This window comes from Sturnus vulgaris, chromosome 12 (genome assembly GCF_052056855.1).
Source record: "Sturnus vulgaris isolate bStuVul1 chromosome 12, bStuVul1.hap1, whole genome shotgun sequence".
Taxonomy (NCBI): domain Eukaryota; kingdom Metazoa; phylum Chordata; class Aves; order Passeriformes; family Sturnidae; genus Sturnus; species Sturnus vulgaris.
In genome coordinates, this window is record NC_142254.1 from 20,130,840 (window position 1) to 20,151,845 (window position 21,006).

General features: G+C 58.3%; 1 protein-coding gene across 3 annotated transcripts in view; it reads left to right on the plus strand.

Annotated features, from left to right (window-relative positions):
• ZFPM1 (zinc finger protein, FOG family member 1) overlaps window positions 1-21,006 on the plus strand; it is a 33,684-nt gene that overhangs the window by 9,888 nt on the left and 2,790 nt on the right. For all 3 annotated transcript variants that reach the window (XM_088172121.1, XM_088172122.1, XM_088172123.1), the window contains exons 2-9: window positions 5,582-5,713; window positions 7,705-7,794; window positions 16,503-16,633; window positions 18,706-18,808; window positions 19,384-19,593; window positions 19,901-20,131; window positions 20,437-20,532; window positions 20,634-20,783. In XM_088172121.1, coding sequence (XP_088028247.1) covers window positions 5,582-5,713; window positions 7,705-7,794; window positions 16,503-16,633; window positions 18,706-18,808; window positions 19,384-19,593; window positions 19,901-20,131; window positions 20,437-20,532; window positions 20,634-20,783 — 1,143 coding nt within the window. The remainder of the gene's footprint in view (window positions 1-5,581; window positions 5,714-7,704; window positions 7,795-16,502; window positions 16,634-18,705; window positions 18,809-19,383; window positions 19,594-19,900; window positions 20,132-20,436; window positions 20,533-20,633; window positions 20,784-21,006) is intronic.

Consider the following 21,006-nt stretch of genomic DNA (forward strand, 5'->3'; position numbering starts at 1 on the left):
AGTTTCCCCGCAGTGCTCTGAGCAGGCTCCGTGTGCTCTCCAGCCTGGCCCACGTTCAGCGCATCCCTTCTCCCGGAGCCATCCCATCCATCTGCCGCGCCAGGGACGGCTCCATTCCACTCTGTCCTCTCTCCAAATCTATCAGGGCCTTATCGACCCCATCTGAAACCTAAAGTCACTCCATTGTCATTGTCCCTGGGTTTTCCTCGCTGCCTCTCTCTCCCTCCTCCCGATCCGTTCCTATAGGGAATGGCGGCCCCCGGAGCGCCCCAATCTCCCGGAATCTCTCTCTGGTTTATCGGCCCATCGGAGCCGGGGCTGGCGGGGCCGGGGCTGGCGCCGCTCGCTGCTGATAAAGTTACAGAGTTCAGGCAGTGATGAATGTTCAGTAACTGCACCCTGGGCTTGGCAGAGCGAGCAGCTCCGGCTGAAACCAATCCCTCTCCTATCAGCAGCGCTGCTTTTTCTCAGGCTCGGCCTCTCCCCGTTTCTGCTCTTCCCTGGGGGGCTCCCCTGGGGCAGCACAGCACCCGGGGATGCTCCAGGGGATCCATCCCAGGTGTGTGGTTTTTTTTCTGGATTTTGCCCTGGAGTGGTTTGGGTTGGGAAGGAGCTTAAAGTTCATCTGGGTCCAGGGTAGGGAGCTTCCATCAGAAGGTCCATCAGTGGTGGTTGGGATAGAGCAGCATCCCATCCCCATCCCATCATGAGCAATCCCAGCCTTCCCAACACCTCCCTTCCCACTCTGTCCTTCGTTCCCCTCCTGGAGCAGCTCCCCATCCCATCCCGTTGTGAGAAATCCCAATTTTCCCAACACCTCCATTCCCACTCTGTCCTTCGTTCCTCTCCTGGAGCAGCTCCCCATCCCATCCCATTGTGAGAAATCCGAGCTTTCCCAACACCTCCCTTCCTGCTCTGTCTTTTGTTCCTCATCCTGGAAAAATAAGGTCTAAATATATTAGAAATTTAATCATTATTATAAATTTAACAATTGTTGTAAATATCGTCCCGTGAACATTGGCAGCTCATGCCTCCACCATCTCTATTGCCCCACCACCCTTTATTTCCCAGCTGGTATAAATTAGGCCTAATAGATTATAAATATGATAATATTAATCATTGTAAAACCCCTTATGAGCAGTTTGGAGCATCTCCCCATCAAAGATTGCAGCACCACCCAGCACCTCTATCCCCTATTCCCCTCTTGGATAAATTAGACCTAAATACAAAAATGCCTATAAAGTCTATAAATTTAATTTATGAATTATTATAAATATCCCCCACAAGTAATCCCAACATCCCTACCACTTACTGGATAAACCAGTAATAATTTAATCCCAAATCATGATCTATATATTATAAATTTCCCCCCTTGGACCTTCAAATTCTCCAACCATACTTTTGTTCCTTGCCCTTTTCTCTCAGGGCACCACAGGCAGGGTGAGGGTGAGTTTTATCTGGAGGTGATGGAGAAGGGCCCCAAATTTGAGATAAATCCCCCTGGGGCCGTCCCCAGCTGCTATCGGCTCCATGCACAGGGCTGATCTTTCATGGGGAGATATCCATGGGAAGAGCCTGGCTTGGGATGCTGCAGCCAGGCTGATAGGAGAGAGGGCTGACTGTGCTCAGAAAAGCCAATTTTCCTCCCAAACAATTCCAGACGATTGGAATTTAGAGCAGCATCACCGAGGGGAGATGTGCTGTTGGATCAGGATCGCATCCACCGAAACCAAACCTCGTTTGTCCCGGCTCGGCATTCCCAATCCGCAGGGAAAAGGCTCAGGAGCAGCCGAGGTCGTTGGTAAAACAAACACTGGTAGGGCCCAGGGAGGAATTGGGTGAGAAGAGCAGGCTGCTGGCCCATCAGATACCGGGATTTGCAGCCTGGGTTGTTCTCCGGGTGTTTCTGGCACGGCACAGCCCCAGACCCTGGGGAATCCCGGGATGCTCCAGGTCCCACCAAACCACCAGGGCTGCCTTTGCTGCAGGAGCAGCTGGGACTGGCTCCAGGAGCATCTTTCCCTGAGGAATGCCAGCCTGCTCCTGCAGCCCTTTGCTCTTGGCTCCATGATTTGGGGGGAAGAGAGGTGATTTAGGGGCAGTGAGGAAGGGATGCCAGAGTGGAATTCCTGGCACGAGGTGATGGATGAGCATCCTGGTGATGCTTTCTGCATCCCAAAACTTGGTTTGTTGCCTTGCCCACCTCCTTTTGGGTTGGTTTTCATCGTAATTTTTATTTATTTATTTGCTAGTAGTATTTATTATTGTGGTTTTTTTTAATTGGAAGAGGATGGAGGCAGCGCAGGGATGAGGAGGAGCTGGAAGGATGGAGAAGGGATCCTCCATTCTGTTGTCTGCCTGCTGGAGCTGGAATATCCCCCAGGATGCCCTGGCACAGCTGGGATGTCCCCACTGTCCCCCCTAGTGACACCCAGAGCCAAGGCTGAGCTTTGGAGAGAAGGTTTGGGATGTGAGGCCACCCAGCTCTGGGCTTTGTCCCTCATTCCCTGGCTCCTGGAGCCTTCCTTGGACTCATCCCCTGCCCAATGGGATTTGGAGGAATTTTTATTTTTAGAAATAAGGACGGAGGATTCCCAGAAGGGTTTGGGTTGGAAGGACCTTAAAGCTCATCTCCTCCCTCCCCCTCCACGGGCGGGGACACATTCCATTCAGCCCAGGTTGCTCCCAGCCCCATCCACCCTGGCCTTGAACGCTTCCAGAGATGGGAATTGGAAGGAGTCGGATGGGAAATTTTTATTTAAATTCGTATTTAAAAATAAACACTTGGACCTGACGGCAGCGCCGAGCGCCAGCCGGCGAAGGCAGGTTGCCACCAGCCTGCACGTGTTCCCAATCCAGGACCTGCTTTCCACCATGGGAACTCCTCCTCCTCCTCTTCCTCCTCCTCCTCCTCCCTGCTCCAGAGCCGGTGGGAAAGTCTGTGGCTGTTGCTATTTTCTATCTGTTATCAAGGCCTCTTATCACTTTGCTCTTGTCTCCGTGCCGGCTCTCCGAGCGCCCAGGGTCTCGCTCTTGGCAGCCTGGAAAACTCCCCCCCTCCCTTTCCCCTCCTCCTTGATTCCCTATATTCTTTTGCCTTTTATTTAATTTACCAGCTGAGCACAAAGAATCAAGAAAAGCTTTACTGTTCCTGCGCTGGGAGAACCTTTAATTGGAGAGCAGTGATCAAATCATTACCTGGATAACTCCGGGTTTCCCTGGGAATGCCGACCCTCGGCCCAGCCTTGGTGACACGGGCACATTGCCTCAGCTTCCTGCAAGTTTTTAGAGTCACTATCTTTCTTTTTTTTTTTTTGAGGAGAAAAAAAAAAGAAAGAAAGAAAAGAAATCCTTGCTCGTTATCAATAAAAAAAAGGAGGGAGGGAGAAGAGTTAATCGTCGAAGCGGAGTATCTTGGAAGGGAGCGTTTTTTGGCTCTTCCCCTCTCTGTAAAACCAGCCTCAGTAATTCAGTTTTAAAGCATGAAAAAAGGGAGTTGATGAAATTCCACTATCAGCACTGAACCAATATGCAAAATATCTCTCCGAGAATCAAATAGCTATTATGTTTTCATTTCCATTTCAGCGTATTTGCTTAATGAAGAATAGACAGATCAGGCCAGCCGAGGGAGGCTGTGTGTGGTGATAACTGTGCAGGGCTCCCAGCAATCCTGGGCAAGTGATGCTCTGCTCCACGCTCCCTCTCCCTCACTTGCCTTTTTTTTTTTTTTTCTTTCCTTTTTTCCTCTTTTTTCCTCTTTTTTTGATTTTTTTTTTTCCCAGTGGTTCATTTAACCCGTGCAGCTGGGAGTGGTGGCAGTGCATCCCTGGGGGTTGGTGGGGGAGTGGGGTGCTGCAGTGGGGTGGGGATGCATCCCAAGACACAATTTTGGGGTGCTGTTGGCCACCCAACCTCCCCATGGTCCCCAAACCCCTGGTTTTACATGGTTTTGTGTTTCTGGAGCATCCCCATGTCCCTTGTGCTTGGGAGTGTTTTGGGGTGGGATGTGGGATTCATCCTGGGACTGTGTGAGATGATTCCAGGGTGCTGTTGGCCACCAGTCATCCCCATCCCAGGTTTGACACGGTTGGATTTATATGGAGCATCCTCATCTTCCTCATGGCTGGGCCTCAGTGTTTTGGGATGGGATGTGGATGCATCCAGGGATCACAGTGACAAGATTCTGGGGTTCTTGATTCCCCATCATCCCTGTTGGGGTGACACCACAGTACCCAAACCCCAGCTGGATTCAGATGGAGCATCCCCATCTCCTTCCTGCTTGGGGGTGGATATTTCAGGGTGGCATGTGGGTCATCCCAGGATGCATCCAGGGACACCAGTGCTGTGGTACTGGGATGCTGCTGGCCACCCTTCATCCCTGTAGGAACTTGGTGACACCACAGGACTCAAAGCCCAGCTGGATTTGTATGGGGTATCCTCATTTCCCTCCTGGCTGGGGATGGGTATTTTGGGGTGGGATATGGGATACATCCAGGGATCATGGATGGGATGCTCTTGGATGCCCATCAGCCCTGTAGGCCACAATACTGTGGTACCCAAAGCCATCCTCATCCTCCTCCCGCTGTTCCCAGCAGGATGTGGGTGGTCTCAGCACCCTTGGGTGGGTGCCAGGTGCCCTCCTGGTCCCACCCATCCCTTCCCAGTCCCACCCACTCCTCCCTGGGCAGGCTGGAGGTGCCAAACCCCGGCGCAGGCGAGCGTTGGGTTAACTTTATCAGAAGCCCAAGAGCCGTGAAGGCGTGAAGGAAGAAATTAGCCTAACAATGTTTCATTTACAGCGGGAGAAACGATTTGTTAGCTGGCGATTGTTTCTGAATATTATCAGAGCCTTTTTAATTGTGCTGGAACTGAAATTAGCAGAATTAGAATAAATTGCCTTCCCTTCTCCGGCAGCCTCTTTATTCACGCTCATTGTTGTGTGCTTTGTATAGATTATGGGCTCTTTGTTCTGCTGCTGTAAATATACATGCCTGGAGTCACGGCGAGCAGCTGAGGTCTGCAGACGGGCTGGCCCTGCTCTGATCCCCCCCTGATCCCCTCCCTGATCCCCAATCCTGAGCCTGGCTGGCGCCCGGGCAGCCCCGGTGGCACCGCGGCATCGTGCGGTGCCAGCCATGTGTGCCACCACTGCTGGGCCTTGCTTGCCTGGCTGGGGATGCTGCATTGCCATGGAAACGGCCAAGAGGGATGGCAGGGCTGGGGGGTGTCCCCCATGTGCACTCTGTTTGTCACCTGTGTCCCCCTGCAGTGTCATCCCCCTGTCCTCTGTTAGGTAAGGGGTGGTGGGGACATTTCTGGTGGCCCTTTTGGGGACAGGTGATGCCACATCTGTGTGCAGAGGACCCCTCTTGCTGCCAGTGCCTCAGGGAGGGGACACCTGGAGCAGGACATGGCCATCTCTGCAAGGGGACAGTGTACCCCAGGATGGCTGGGCAGAGCTTTCCCTTCCTTCCCTGTGTGCGATTTCCTCCCAGCTTCCTGATTTCCCAACTGGGAAAACCCCCTGGCATCTTTTCCCTCTGGCTGTCCCCTCCTGACCGCCCTGTCTGTGTCCCCACAGGTTCCCTGGCAGCCATGGAGGAAGCTGAGGATGTCCCAGTGGGGGACAAGAGCCCCTCGGAGAGGGACGGGGCCACCTCGGACTGCGAGGGCTCGGCCGAGCGCGACACCTCCAGCCCCCCCGGCAGTGAAGGTGAGCCCTGGGGCCGTCCCTGCTGTCCCCTCCCCACGGGGACAGGCTCTGCCACCACAGCAGCCTGCTGGGCATTGTCTCTGCTGATGTTCATTAGCTAAGGAAGCAGCGTGGCCACCCCTCGGGGCTGGTGGGCTAGTGACACTCTGGTGTCCCTGAGGGGTTCCATTCCCCTGGGCAGCCTCTGGCTGGTGGCAGGACACCCTGTGGACAGGCCGGGCTGCCAAGTCGTGTCCCTTGGGGTATGAAGTGACCTTCTTGGGAAGTAGAGGGACATAATTGGGCTTTAAAGTGACCCTTTGGGATATAAAGTGACCCCTTAGGTGCAACCCTACCTTGGCGTGCAGTGACATTCCCTTAGGGTGCAAAGTGTCCCATCCCGGGGATGCAGAGTGACCTCTCGGGGTCCAAAGTCCCATCCTTTGGAATTCAAAGTCCCTCTCCCTGCCCACGATCAAAGTCACGTCCCTTGGGGTGCAAAGTTCCCCCACCCGGGGGGACAAAGTCACATCCCTTTGGTGTCCCAGGCGACTCCCCCAAGGTGCCAGGCAGCCCCAGAAGCCGCAGGTGGTGGCCCTGGGTGGGCTGGTGGCGCGGGGCCGTCGGTGGCACCGCGCTGCCCACGCAGCCGCCAGGCTGCCGCCGTGCCGAGCCGTGCCGCGCCCCAAAGGTGGCTGCGACTCAGGGCCGGGCTGAAACAGTCCCAGATATCCTTCAAGTTCCTTCCTGTGGAGGTGGGGGCAAATCCCAATCAGTTAATGTTTGCAGCGCCCTTTGAGATAACCGCGCCGGGGCAAGGCTGCGCCGGCTCACCGAGCTCCCGGCGAACCGCGCTGACCCCGGCGCTTTGTATTGGGGAAAAAGTGTCCCCAAAAGCAGGACAGCCAGGCTATGGTGCACCAGGGAGCCACAGCCGGGGCAGGGGAGGACCCTGAGAGCTGGGGAGGGGAAGGAATATTGGGAGTTGGGACAGGGAAGGGACCCCGGTAACCCCAAGAGATGAGACAGGGAGAGATCCTAATATCCGGAGCAGAGCAGGGACACAGATAATGAGGGCAAGGAAGGGACTTCAGTATTTGGGGCAGGCCAGGAACCCCATTTGGGGCAGGGAGTGGACCTTGATAGTTGGAGCAAGGAGAGACCCCAATTCCAGGGAAAGGATCCTACAACAAAGCAGGGAGAGGAGCCTGCAAATTGAGACAGGGAGGGAACCTGATAAGTGGAGCAGGGAAGGGACCCCACTATCTGAGTCGGGGAGGTCTCCCAGGCAAACTTTGCTCTGTGGTGGAGAGAAGTGAGGGCTCTTATCTGATGGGGCAGGCGGGCTGGGGGCGAGGAGCCGGAGCCGGGGCGCGGAGCTGCACCTGGCACTGGCCTGCCTCGATAAAGAGGTGATAGCAGAGATAAGGCCCAGCAGCAATAACGGCCACTAAAGCTTTCAGCGCGATGGATAAAAATCGATATGCCAGGCACTTTGATTTATAGCCAAAAATAATAGGACTTTTATACCCGGTGATTGATTTATTTGATGTTAATCATGGCGCTTATCACCTGTATTAATAATCTGCACTGGCGGTGACGTCACCCCTGGGCGGGCGCGGTGGCGCCGATCGATTGGGCTCAGCGCTCTCGATCCGCCCGGGACGCCAAGGCAAACATGTACTTTGGGCACTAATCTGCCACACTGTCATATGCAGATTGCCTTTATCAGCCCATCTCCAGCAGCAGTTAATGGAGAAAATAATTGTTATCAAGTTGCTATGAGTACGCCACAAATAGAGCGGTGAAGGGAGAGGGGTGTGCCGGGTGGGGGGGGGGGTTTAGGGTGGGAGGTCTTTGGGGTGGAGGGGTTTGGATGGGGTTGATGGGGCATTCCCAGGGGGATCCCCTCCCTGTGCCCCATCGTGGCCCCGGGTGTTGCTGGTCCCCCGTGGAATGCTGCCTCTGGAATTCCCTGCTCGTGACCTGCTGCCTTCCCCCTCCTGCTGCAGAGTCCAGAGATGCTCTGGAGAGTCCGAGGGAGCTGGAGAAGCCAGATCCTGGAGAAAACCCTCAGGAACCAGACACCTGGAATGGGCCAGGTGAGTCTCTGGTGTGGGGCTGGCTGTCCCATTCCATCCCAGTGTCCTGGCTGGATCTGCTGGAGCAGCCCTCAAGCATTCACCTCCCCTTACAAACCAGTATGAGGAGGACTGGGAGCTGGGCAGGCTGCAAACCCCAGGCCTCCTGCTGGAGAGGAGGTGTGAGGTGATGGTTGTCACTCCCAACATCTCCAGGGTGCTGCTGGGATGGTAAAACCATGGAATTTGGGAGCAGCCACACAGCTGGCATCACACCCCCTGGCACTGGCAGGGTTTGGGCTCGTCCTGCGTTACACCAGGGCACTTCACCAACATCCTGGCAACCACAAGAGCGACGCTGGGGTGGTTTGGTGATGGTTATCAAAACCCCAAGGAGCAAATTCAGCCTCTATCTCCCCCTGGTATCTCCACGCCGGGGCCGCTGGCACCGGGGCACCAGCGAGGCCGGGCTGGCCCTGTGGGCACCCCCAGCCCTATCAGCCACAATCTGCAAAGCCGCGGGGTCACAGACGTGTGCCACACGGATCCACACAATCAGGGAATGCCTGGGGCTGGAAGGGAGCTCTGGGGATCAGCCAGACCAAGGCAGGGACACCTGGAGCAGGTGACACAGGGACTCATCCAGGTGGGATTGGGATATCCCAGGCAGGGAGAGCCCACACTCCCTGTGCCAGGGCTCTGCCACCCTCCATGGGAATGAAATTCTTCCTCGTGTTGAGGTGGAACTTGTCGTGGTTTAGTTTGTGGCCATCACTCCTTGATTGGGGTTGTGGGTTATTCCATGGGAACAGCTCCTGGCAGGTGGATGGGGGTGGGACCGGGGGGACCCGAGGGTGAATGTGCCACATCCTACACCCTGTTGGTGCTGCCCACGCCCTGCTCCTCCCAGGGGAGCTTTGGGAAGTGGTGACACCGCTCCGGGACAGCCATCCCCCTTTGGGCACGGATGCCCCGGGCAGGTCCCGCTGTGTCCCCAAGGCCACCGGGGCTGTGGCTGCTGCAGGAGCCCTGGGAAGTGGCAGCTGCCAGCACACGTGCTCCTGTCCTGCAGCTGCCCAAATCCCCACGGGAACCCCGCTCCCCCTTCCAGCCCAGCCGAGGGGAAGCTCCTGCCGACCCCGCTGATATCCCAGCCCTTCCCGGCAGGAAGGAGCTGCGAGGCCACCCCCGGCTCCTCTTATCTGCTCCCAGCCCTCTGCCCCTGGGGCAGGGCAACCCCACAAACCCCCCCCATTCCCTATGGGGTCAGCACACCCCTCATCCCAAACCCCCAAAAACAACCGGGCAGCTTGGCTGAGACCATGCCTCCCTTTCCCCCTCCCCTCCCCTCCCCTCTGGGGGGAGCGGGTTATTTGCATGCTTTATGTAAAAGAGATTTTATTATCGGCCTCTGGCAGCCCATCTCTCTCTCCTGGTAATTGGAGCGGTGTTAATTTCGGCGTGGCTGGGAGGTGCAGGCGCTCCGGCGATGCCGCGCCGATAGCGTGTTCCTCTCGCCCCAACCGCCGCGATAGCCCCGGCTATCAGGAGCCCTGCAGCCTCCCCACTTATCGGCGATGGAGCTGCCCAAAAGGGAAGCTGGGAGCAGCCTGAATTTTTCTGCTTTATCTGGCAGGATCCGCCGGGTGTCGGCGATGGCAGCCGCGAGGATGCGCTGGGGTGGGGGGAGCCTGTGTTGCACCCTGCGGGAGGTTTGGGGGTCACTGGGTCACCCCCGCCGTGGGTTGGTGCTCGCAGAGGTCATCTCGCTGTTCCAGAGGGGATGTGGCCTGCCAGGACCTCGTCCTGGCCCCACGTGGCAGGAGGGAGGATTTTGGTCGATCTCTGAAATGACCGTGTTCCCTGCAGGGGGCTGCAGTTCCCAGGAGCTGGAGGCTGAAATCCTAAACTTGGGAGCCTTTTTGGATGTGCCACCCCTTCATCCAGGGTGCTGGGACACTCTGGCTCCATTCTGGGATCATGGGATGGAGCATGGCCATGCTTTGTGCTCTCTCTCCATCCTCTGGCAGGGCTGGAAACAGGACGTCCATCCTTCCCAGATTCCCCCAAACCATCCCAAATTCCCCCACAGCCCCTCCATGCATGCCTCAGGTTTCCACCCTCCCCACTCGTTTTGGTTTGCTCTGGAGAAGGGAGGGTAGCAGAGGATTTTGGGAGCACCCACAGCCTCCAGCTGCCATCCCAGGGCTGTCCCATCCCTGCCTGGCCAACCTCAGATATTCCAGCCAGTTTTCCCACAAGGATAAGCTGAAAAACTCTGGCAAATTTGGAGCTGGGGCAGGAATGCAGCAGAGGAGGGCCCTGCTGAGGGACAGGCTGCTCAAGCTCACGATGAGCCAGCAGAGAATCCCCACCAGGAGGCTGCAGCCCCTGGGAATTCCAAATTCCTGCCTTTCCACCAAAGCTTTTTTGCTTTTGTCCTTGTGGGAACAACCACAGGCAGGGACAGGATTGGAGGAGCTGTGACAAACCCAGCCATGGGAATTCCCAGGGAATTCTTCACCCCCTTCCCTACATCAGCATCACTGTTTGCAGCTCCACCTTGCTGAACCCCAACTCCTGCTGCTGTCTTGCCTGTTTGGGCTTTATTTAATTATTAATTACTAATTATTAAGTTTTCATTTAGTATTTCCTCTGGGTGGTAATGATGGCTCTGGGTTGATTACAGACCTCAGGCTCCTCTCCTGACCCCCCAAACCCATCCTCACCCCCCATCCTCCATATCAGGATGGCACAGAGCAACTCCTCTTTTTTTTTTTTTTTTTTTTTTTTTTTTTTTTTTTTTTTTTGGTGCATCTAATTAAAACTCCCAAGTCTTTCTTTTTTTTTTTTTTTTTTTCCCTTTTCCTCCCAGCTCCCCCCTTCCCTCCTGCTCCCCTTCAGTTGTGTTTATCTCCCCCTTCAATAATCTCTGGCTGCCCAGAGTTGGTCTGGAAACCTCAAGGTTGATTATCGGGGTGAGCAGGGCACAATGGGGGGGACAGCTCGTCCGGGGGGAGGGACACGGCCCCCGCCACATCTGCCCCATCCCTCCCCCTCCACCCTGGTATGTGTGGGTGGGAAAAATTATTCCAGCTATTCTGTTTTATCACTGGGAGCAGAGCAGCAGAGAGTTGTGCTTGTGGGAGATTGCTGGGGGATGGGGGGAGCTGGGATTCAGGGAATTGGCACCTCCACCATCCCAAATCAGGGGGTGCCCAGCACCCTGAAATCCTCCCCCTGCCCTGGTGTGTGCCCAGCAAATCCTCCTGCCAAAGGCGGCGGGGTGGGGACAATCCCAGCAGTGACGGGGACACCTGGCCTGGATTCGGGACATGGCAGAGCTCCTGTCCCTGCTGGGGGATGTCCCAGGTGTCACCCCATGTCTGGGGGCACTGCAGGGTGGAGGGGACAGTTTGGGGACACTGATATGGTGAAGGGATGCTCTGAGTGCTCTGGGCATGTTGTGAATGGAAGAATGATCAGACTGGTTTGGGGACAGTGACTGTGCAGGGATGCTCAGGGATTTTGGGGACAGTGACAGTGTACAGGGATGCTCAGGGATTTTGGGGACAGTGACAGTGTGGGGAGATGCTCAGGGATCTGTTCCCGTTTCCCTTTGGGAAGGAGAACAATCTCTTGCACTGAGAGCCCTGAGGGCGATGCTGCCAGCCTGGTGCTGATTGACAGCTGTCAATCACTCACCTCGCTGCTCTGCCCTGGCTGGATCTGAGAACTGGTGATGATTTGAGGCTTGGACCCCCCTCTTCCATCTGGGAACCCCGTGTTGGGGCTGTGGCAGGGTCCCCCCTTCTGTCCCCTCCCCTTTCCGGGCGGGATATCTTCCCTCTGCATCGGCTCCGGGGGCCCCTGTGTTCCCCCTCCTCCCCCTCTCCGGCTTCCTGCCCCCCCAGTGCCCTCCTCCACTGCCTGGGCACAGCCAGGGGTCCCAGCAGCCCCAGGAGAGGGGACAGAGCAGGGACAGGGTGTCCCTGGCACAGGGGTCCCGCCACCCTGGCAGCCCTGGGGAAGCCAGGATGTTTTCCTGCTTCCCATCCTTCCTGAGTGCTTTCTGGTGTTTTTCCCAGTGTTTATTCCTGTCCCCAGCCCTGTGGTCACAGGTCCTGTGTATTTCCTAGTTGTTCCCTGGGAACAGGGGCTGCCTTGGGATGGGGTGCATGGGTGGGGACAGCAGGGACAGGGCACCCCTGGCACAGAGATCCTGGCAGCCTCAGCAAAGCCAGGAAGTTTTCCTGCTTCCCATCCTCTCTGAGCCTTTTCTGATCTTATTCCCAGTGTTGATATCCACAGGTCCCAGTTATTTCCTGGGATGGCAACCCCTTGTCATGAGGGATGGCACCCCTGGGGATGGGGACCCTCTGGAGATGGGGAGGGTCTCCAGACCCTCCCAGCCCCATCCCAGCAAGGCACAGCAACACCCCAAAGGCAAATCCCGGGAATGCTTATCAGCCCATCCTGCTGGGGCAGGGCAGCCCAGCTTCCGTGGTGGGGCAATCCCGGGGAACACGTGGCACGGGCAGCGCCTGCCAGCTGTGCCCCACAGCTGGCGAGCGGGGAGCAGGCCCTTTTGGGGTGCAGCCCCTCCTGTGTGTCCATTGCCCCTGTCCAGCCCCCCCCGGGCAGCGGGTGGTGCCCAGGGCAGGGCTCAGCTGCTCCATTATCCGGGGGCAGGGTTCAGCCTGATAAGGAGTCGCTTTTGGACTCGGGCAGCAAACAATCAATAAGTGGCAAGCGATGGGCAGGAGAGATAAAGGCAGAAATCAGAAATCCCCCCCTCGGCTCCCGCCCCATCGGGGCGTCCCCAGCACCCCAAACCGGGAGGCAGCTCTGCCACAGCCATCTCCCCATCTGCAGGCTGAGCCCAAGCAGGCGCAGCCCAGCAAGGCTCGATTTAAACCCTCCTCACTCCTTTGTCGTCCCCAAGGCTGCCCTGATTACTCGAGCACCCGGGACGGCAAAGCCGGGATAATCTCCTTAGCCCCTTTGGAGAGATTTCCCTTTGTGAGCCGAGGTGAAGAGTGGAGATGCTGCGTGTTCACAGCTTAAGACTCTTCCCAATCGGCTCCCTCCATCTTATCGGAGCGGTGCCATCACATCATTGCAGTAGTTGAGTTGTCAGGATTTATTCCTTCCGCCGCGCGCTCGCCGCTTCTAAAAACAGCAGCTGGGGCTGGGACGGGGGGAACCGGGGGGAACTGGGGCTTCTCCAGCTCAGGTTTCCCCAGGCAGGAGCAGGAGAGTCATGGGATGGATCCATCCATCCATCCATCCATCCATGCATCCCTCCCTCCATTCCACTGCCAGGCCAGCTCCCGCTCTCCACGTTTGCTCCTGGATGTTCCAGGGGTGCAGCCACATCCAGGCATCCCCTTGCAGGAAGGAAGGGCAGAGGGGCCCCAGACAAACCCACCCATCCCAACCCATCCCATTCCAAGCTGCTCCAGCATCCCTTTACCTCAACTGCATCCACATCCAAATGAACTGTTCGGCCCTTTGGCAGGATCTGGGGTTGGAGATCCATCATCCATGCATCCATCCATCATCCATCCACCCATCCATCCCCATTTCCCAGTCTCTCCATCCCCAGGGCTGCTACCAGGGCTGGATCTGGCTCGTGGCCCCCCAGGCTGGCACAGGGCGCTGACTTTAATCAGAACAAGGCGGCTGATCCCGGGATGTGATCCCATGACACACTGATAGCAGTATTTATCCTGATAGTATCCAGGCAGCTGCAAACACTGCAGGGACCTCCGAGCCTGGGTGCCCACTGAGGGGCAGAGCAGCTGGTTTGGATGTGGTTCAGATCCTCTGGATGCAGTTGAGGCAAAGGGATCAGCTTGGAATGGGTTAGGGTTAGGGTTTGTCTGGGGGGGATCTCTGCCCTTCCCTCCTGCTCACTCCCATAAAGAAAGCAAATGTGGGTGCCTGGATGTGGCTGCCCCTCCAGAGCTTCCAGGAGGAGCTGGCCCAGCCCCGTGCTGCTCCCAGCAGTGCCATTCCTGTCCCTGGCCGTGGGAATGCTGTGCTCTCCGTGCCCGTGGGCTCTGGATGTTCATCTCCATCACAGGCCGTGCTGGAGGAAGGCTCCGTGATGCCTCCCTGGAATTGTGCATCATCCTCCCCACAGGCTCCTTCCCTCCCCTGTGCCCACCCTGGACCCTCGGGATGGGCAGGAATGCAGATCCCTGTCGTGCCTGCTGTGCCAGGGGGTGGTGACAGGATTAATCTTTGCTCCCAACACAGCTCAGCCGATTCCTTTGGAATCTCCCGATGGGAAGATAAGCCGGGAGCAGCCCCGTGTTCCCGGGGTTTGTGTCACACCAGGCAGGTGCACCTGGCTCTCCGGGGGCTTTTCCCTCCTTCCTCCCTTCCTTTTTCCCTTCCTTCCTTCCTGCTGCTTTTCTCTGCTCCCCAGAGCAAACAGGCCGGTCCTTGCCCAATTTGGTTAATGAGCTGGGAGATAAGCCCTGTGCTCCCCTGATAACCAGGGACCGATGGCCAGGTGAGATACCTGGGGGTGTTCACCTGCCAGAGGATCCCCACAGGGAGCTGCAGCTCACAGACTTTGCTCCAGGACGCCCCAGGGGCTGGCAGCAGCTCTTCCCAACCTTGCAGGCCGTGGGATGTGGCTGGATCCATGGTGGGGTCGCTCCCCACGTGGGGACACAGCTTCCTGGCTTTGGGCTTTGTTCCCAATGTGGATCACACAGCATCTCCCAAACCTCCCCATCATTTTCCGTGTTCACACTCACACAGTGCTGTGTGTTTAGCTGGGGAAAAAAAAAACAAATCGTCTTTTCCCTCCTTTTTTCCCTCGCTGTGTCAACGTGGGTGCAGCTCAGGGGCTCTGGCAGCATCCCTGGCTGGCACAGGGACACTCCTCCCGCTGGAGGAGCTCTCAGCACCACAGAGCAGGGGTTCAGCACCGCTGGTGGGGTTCCAGCACCCCATTTTTGGGTGGGTGGAGGCCGTGGGGCGCTGGCAGGAACGGGGCTGGCTCCAGCAGCACTATTTTTGTCCCCCTGTCTGGAACGGTTTTCTCTTTATCAGCGCCTGCGTGTTTTCTCTGCTGGGGATTGATACACACAAGATGAAGTGCTCTGACATGGGAAGTGTCAGGCGAATGCTCTTATCTCAGAGACATGGTCTCCTGACCCAAACGCTGCTGATTACCAGTGAGACGGGGAAGGGGGGGCACCCAAGGGGGGGCACCCACAGGGGGACGTGGCCGTTGGGATCCGGTCCCCAAAAGCAGCTGGGATATTCGGGGTGGCAAAGCCAGAGGGGAGGTGGCACTGCTGGGGCTCTCCTGGGGTGGGGGAGTCCAGCAGCCCGGCAGCACTTTGGGAATCAGATGGGAAAGTTCTGGAAATGTGGAATAATGTGAGGGTCTGGCTGCCCCGCTCAGCCCTGAGGTCACTCTGGTGGTCCCTGCTGCTGCCCTTCCTCAGACTCAGTTTGTGCCAGGGAATAAATCCCAACAGCTCCTCCAAGGCCTCATCTCATCCTCCTCCTCCTCCTCTTTATGCTGAGGTGGAGCTGATGAGGAATCGGGCAGGAGGATGCCAGGAATGGGGGATGTAGGGTGGGAGGATGCCAGGGATGCAGGGCAGGCACAGCCCGTGCCGTGCTCACCCCCAAAATCCCTCTGCAGGGCTGAAATCCCAGCTAGAAACAGAGCCAGGATCTCCATGGCTTTGGGAGCACCGCAGCTCCAAGGGCTCCCGGGCTGTGGGGAGGGGAAGGCAGGACAGGGGAGCAGAGGCAGAGCCATCACCAGCCATGCTGGGGGCTGTGACACAGGGATGGAGGGTGGCAAGGACCAGCCTGGTGACCCCAAACACCTCGGGGAGCCTGGACACCATCCCAGACCTCCCAGTGGGCAGAGGGTTTTGCTGAGCTGGCGCTGGTTCCTCCCCTGGCATGTGCCCCAAGCAGTCCCCGGTGACCCGGGCTGGACAGAGGGGACCCAGTGGCACTGGGTGATGGCAGGTGACACCACCCAGCGCTCCCAGTCGCTCACCTCAGCTCACCCCAGCGCCGGGAGGATCCAGATGTCAGCCCTGCTAATAAACACATCAGATTTCAATCTCCGCAGCCATGGGATCGCCTTTTCCTCCCCGCGCTCCCGGCTCCAAAGGCAATTCTGCCTTCAGCCAGCGCAGCCTCCTCCCTGCCCGCTCACCCGGGACCGGCCGCATCCCCTCGGGGGCTTTGGGGGCTCTTTGTCCCGGAGTTCTGGGGTGGGGGATGATTCTGCTCGGGCTGGGTTTGGCTCGCTGTGCCCAGCTCTGTTTTTGGGGGGCAGCAGGCAGCGAGAGGCAGGCAGCACATCCATCTGGGTATTGGTTACCTGCCATCTTATCTGCGCTCCCAAAGACAAAGGCACAGTTAAAACATTTTCGAGCAGCCTTCATAGCGTATTCACATGTTATCTAACCCATTAAACCAGAGCCTTATCAGATAATCAAAGCCATTAAGCCCTGAAGCTGCTGCGACTTTGGGTGCGGGGATGGGAAACGCTCCTTCCTCTGCTCCGTGCCGGGTCCGGACCCCCCGGGCCGTGCCGGGACCCCCGGGAAGGGAGGGGATGGATCCCCCCTCGCTCTGGACATCGTGACACCCACATCCCGCAGGATTTGGGGTGCTGCAGGTCAGGGGGAGGTTTTGGGGTTCATCCCGCTGATGCTGTGCGTGTCTCCCCGCAGATGAGCTGGCTCTGGAGGTGCAGGATGGGCAGAGACGGGTGCGGAGCCGCAGGAGCCTCCCCGAGGGCTTCTCCTGGGGCCCCTTCCAGGGCAGCATCCACAGCGAGCCGGCATCGCCGGGGCACGACACGGTAAGGGACACCCCGGGGGCACGGGGGGCGTGGGGCAAAAAAAAATTCTTTGGGAAGAGAAGTCCCTGCTTGAGCTCCTCAGCGCTGGGAATCTCCTGGTTTGAGTGCTCAAAGGTTTCCCTAGAGCCCAGAGCATTCCCAAGGCAGGGGACAGGATGGTGCCATCTCCTCTGTCTGGTGGCACCTGTGTCCTCACAGAGGAGATGGCATCTGGCTTTCCCAGCCCACATTTGCTGCCTGGGGACTCTGGTTGTGCCTGGAAAGCAGCAGCAGCCGTGGGGAAGGGGCAGGAGAGGAGCACTGAGGGGACACCGGTGGCCATTGGTGCCATCACTGGGGGGTGCAGCAGAGGAGGGAGGTGTCCTGAGTGTCACTCGGGGTGTTTTTGGGCTCTGGATCCTCCATCCCAGCCACATCCTTCCCTCCACATCCCCCCTGAGCCTCACACAGGCAGCTCCAGCCCAGGATCCTCAAACCCTGGCTCCATCCCCACCTCTTCCTCCTCCTCCTCCTCTCTCCATTGCTCTTTTTTTTTTTCTTTCTTTTCTCTTTTTTTTTTTTTTTTAAGCTCAGGCCCGTTTATCTTTGCTGAATTAAATCCTTGATTAACCCTTATCTGCCCAGTTTGGCTCCCTATCTCCTGCTTGGCGCCGTGTGTCCAGACACCCGGTACAGGATGATTGATTTCCCGAAGATATGCGCAGCTTTTTTCTGATACTTCATTTATTGTCTAAATATTTTTGCTCCCATTTCAGCAGCTCCCTTATCGAGCCCGGCTGATGATTCCCAGCCCTGCTCTCCTCTGCCACTCTCCTCCCTCCCTATCTCTGCTCAGGGAAGGGAGGAAGGAATTGCAGCCCCATCCCTGATAGGGGCTGTCACCCTCAGGTCCTTTCCTCTTTGTTGCTGGCGGCGGTGTGGGGGGTGTGCAGGGGGTGTCCCCCAAATCCTGCCTGGCTCTGCTCTTCATCTCCATGTGGGAGATGATCCCAGCCTGGTTTTTTAGTGGGTGGCTTTAGTATTCTGTGGTGAGGAGCAGCGTGTGTTCCCATCGCCTGCTGATGGAGGAGGAGGAAGATTCCTACCCGCCCCTACCTGATCCCACAAGGTTCCCCCAAAATATCCTTTGCTTGGGAGGGTGTCAAACCCTCAGGCAGCCAGCTCGGGGGTGCCGAGGGAAGGTGAAGCCCCTTTGGGGCCGTCCCCCGAGTCCATCCCTGCCCTGTGTGCCCCCGGGCCGGGCAGGGATGGGATGCGCCCTCCCGGCGGATGCAGAGCAGATTGGGTTTCAGATAGGGTTTCCGATGGTTATCAGCGGTGTGGAGCTGAGACAGCGACTTCTTTGTTCCAGGGAGAACAAGGAAGGGCTTCACTCCATGCCTGGGGCCACTGCAGGGAGCCAAGGTGGGCACCCCGGGGTGCTGGGAGCACCTTGGGGTGCTGCAGGGTGCTGGGCAGTGCAGGAACCTCCTGCACTGGGGGGGAGGCAAAATTCCAAAGGGATTCTCCTCTCCACGAGGGTGCTCTGCCCGTGTGGCACCAGCAGGGCCCATCCCTGTGCCCCATGCTGGGGGTCACAAAGTCCCCAGCCCCGTTTCTTGTGTCCACAGGGAGGCACTGTGAGAGGTGTACACACCTGTGCCAGTGTCACACCTGTGCGCCCATGTGTCACACACCTGTGTCAGTGTGTCACACATGTGCCAGTGTGTCACATCTGTGTGCCAGTGCCTCACACATGTGTTGTGGCTTTATCACGCTGCCATCACTCAGCTCCTGGCAGTGATAAGGCCCCAACTGGCTGTGACTGTCAGGCTGAGTTGGAGGGGTTGGAAATATTGGGATGGATAATTAGATTTCATATCGTTACTGCAGCAGCCATCGGAGGATCAGGGAGATTAATTTCCCCCCCCACTTGTGCTCATTAATATTCATTAGAATGCAGGGAGGCTGAGCTGGGCATGGGCTGAGCAGGGGGAGCTGTGACCCCCCCTGGCAGCCCCTCAGTGTGACCCCAGTCCGTTTTGGGGGTCACCAGTGTGACCCCCATGCTGACCCCTGTCCCTGTCCCACAGAGCCCCCCCGTGACGCTGGTGCTGGGGGACGAGAGCTGCTGGCTGTCCCACCTGCCCCTCGTGCCCGGAGAGCCCGATGCCAACGCTGTCATCTACAGGAAGGGTCGGTACTGGGGGGACTGGGGGTGGGAAGGGAAGGGTCCCCATCCGTGTCCCCTGTCCTACTGCTGGCTGTCCCTGGGCTTGTCCCTGTCCCAGCTTCCTGGCTGCTGCAGGGACGAGCACAGGGATGGGAGCAGGGATGGACGCAGGGCTGGGTGCAGGGATGTCGCAGGGATGGGCGCAGGGCTGGGTGCAGGGATGGGCACAGGGATATCGCAGGGCTGGGTGCAGGGATGTCGCAGGGCTGGGTGCAGGGATGGACACAGGGATGTCGCAGGGCTGGGTGCAGGGATGTCGCAGGGCTGGGCGCAGGGATGTCGCAGGGATGGGCACAGGGATGTCGCAGGGATGGGCACTGGGCTATGTGCAGACATGGGCACAAGCCGAGCGCGGCTCCGGGCGGGCTCTGCGGGGCTCAGCACGGGCAGACATCGCCATCTCCAGGCCATGGCCGGGACGAAGCAGCGGCCGCTGCCGGGACCGCGGGGACAAAGCGGGGACAGAGGGGCCAGGCCAGGCAGGCGGCAGGACGGGATCCAGCGATCCCTGCTCGCTCACCGCTGTCCCCCTTCCCAGACGAAGCCCTGTGGTGCCGCACGACGCGAGCGCTGCGGGAGGACGAACCCCTGAGCGCCTTCGTGGTGGCAGAGCCACCAGCTGTCCCCAACCACGGGGTGAAAGCAGAGCCTGGAGAGTCCCCGTACCCGGCGGCACTGCACTCGGACATCCAGCTGCTGCCACAGCAGGCTGGCATGGCCGCCATCCTGGCCACTGCTGTGGTCAACAGTGAGTCCGGGGACACGCGGGGAGGGACACGTGGAGAGGGACATGCAGGGAGGGACACACGGAGATGGGCACAGGGAGGGACCATGGGGAGAGGGACACACGGGGAGAGACACACAGGGAGGGACACATGGAGAGGGACACACAGGGAGAGACAGGAAGGGACACACAGAGAGGGACACGCAGGAAGGGACACAAAGGGAGGGACACTCAGGGAAGGACACACAGGGAGGCACACCCAGCACCGTGGACCTGCCAGGGCTCCCCAGGCTGTCACACAAGCCACATCCCTGTCCTTTGCTCTCCACAGAGGACGTGTTCCCCTGCAAGGACTGCGGGATCTGGTACCGGAGCGAGCGGAACCTCCAGGCCCACCTGATGTATTACTGTGCCAGCCGGCAGAGCGCCGGCGCCGGCTCCCCCGCCCTGGAGGAGAAACCCAAGGACACCTATCCCAACGAGAGGGTGTGCCCCTTCCCTCAGTGCAAGAAGAGCTGTCCCAGTGCCAGCTCCCTGGAGATCCACATGCGGAGCCATAGCGGTATGGCACGGCACGGCACGGCATGGCACCTCTCCTCTGGAGGCTCTGGGGTGGCAGCATGGTGACCATGGTGACCGTGGTGACCAGTTAGGGGAGGTTGAGCTGCTGGAGGGGCAGGGGGGATGCAGGGCTGGATGGAGCACATTGACCAGTGGGATGAGGTTCTCCCCAGTTGGGTTTGGCACAGCTCGCTTGTAGATCTTCCCTCATCTCAGAGCTGTAGAGGCAGAGGGAGTTGGCCCTGTGGGTGTCCCCACAGTCCCTGTCCCCCTCCCCTGAGCACTGAGTGTCCGTCTGTCCTGCAGGAGAGCGGCCGTTCGTCTGCCTGATCTGCCTGTCTGCCTTCACCACCAAAGCCAACTGTGAGCGGCACCTGAAGGTGCACACGGACACCCTGAACGGTGAGTGTCCCACGGGCACAGCCCTGTCCCCTCTGGCAGTTCCAGGGACTGGCACTGTCCTTCCTGCCCTGCCCGCTCAGCCCGGTGCCCTGTCCCCTCAGGTGTCTGCCACAGCTGTGGCTTCATCTCCACCACGAGGGACATCCTGTACAGCCACCTGGTCACCAACCACATGATCTGCCAGCCTGGCTCCAAGGGAGAGGTGTTCTCACCTGGATCAGCCCTTCCTGCTGCCAAACCCCTCGCTCCTGGTGAGTCCTGGGGCTGTGGCCGTGGGGGATACAGGATGGCATTGTCACCAAGGGCTTGTCCCCAGCTGTGTCTGCTGGTGGGAAGGGAGCTGGGGATGGTACCTGTGGAAGGATATTGGGAATGGGGAACAGAGCAGGATCCCTGTGCCAGGGGTGTTGGGAACAGGACATGGCAAGCATCCCTCTGCCAGGTTGTGTGGAACAGAGGTGAGGATCTCTGACA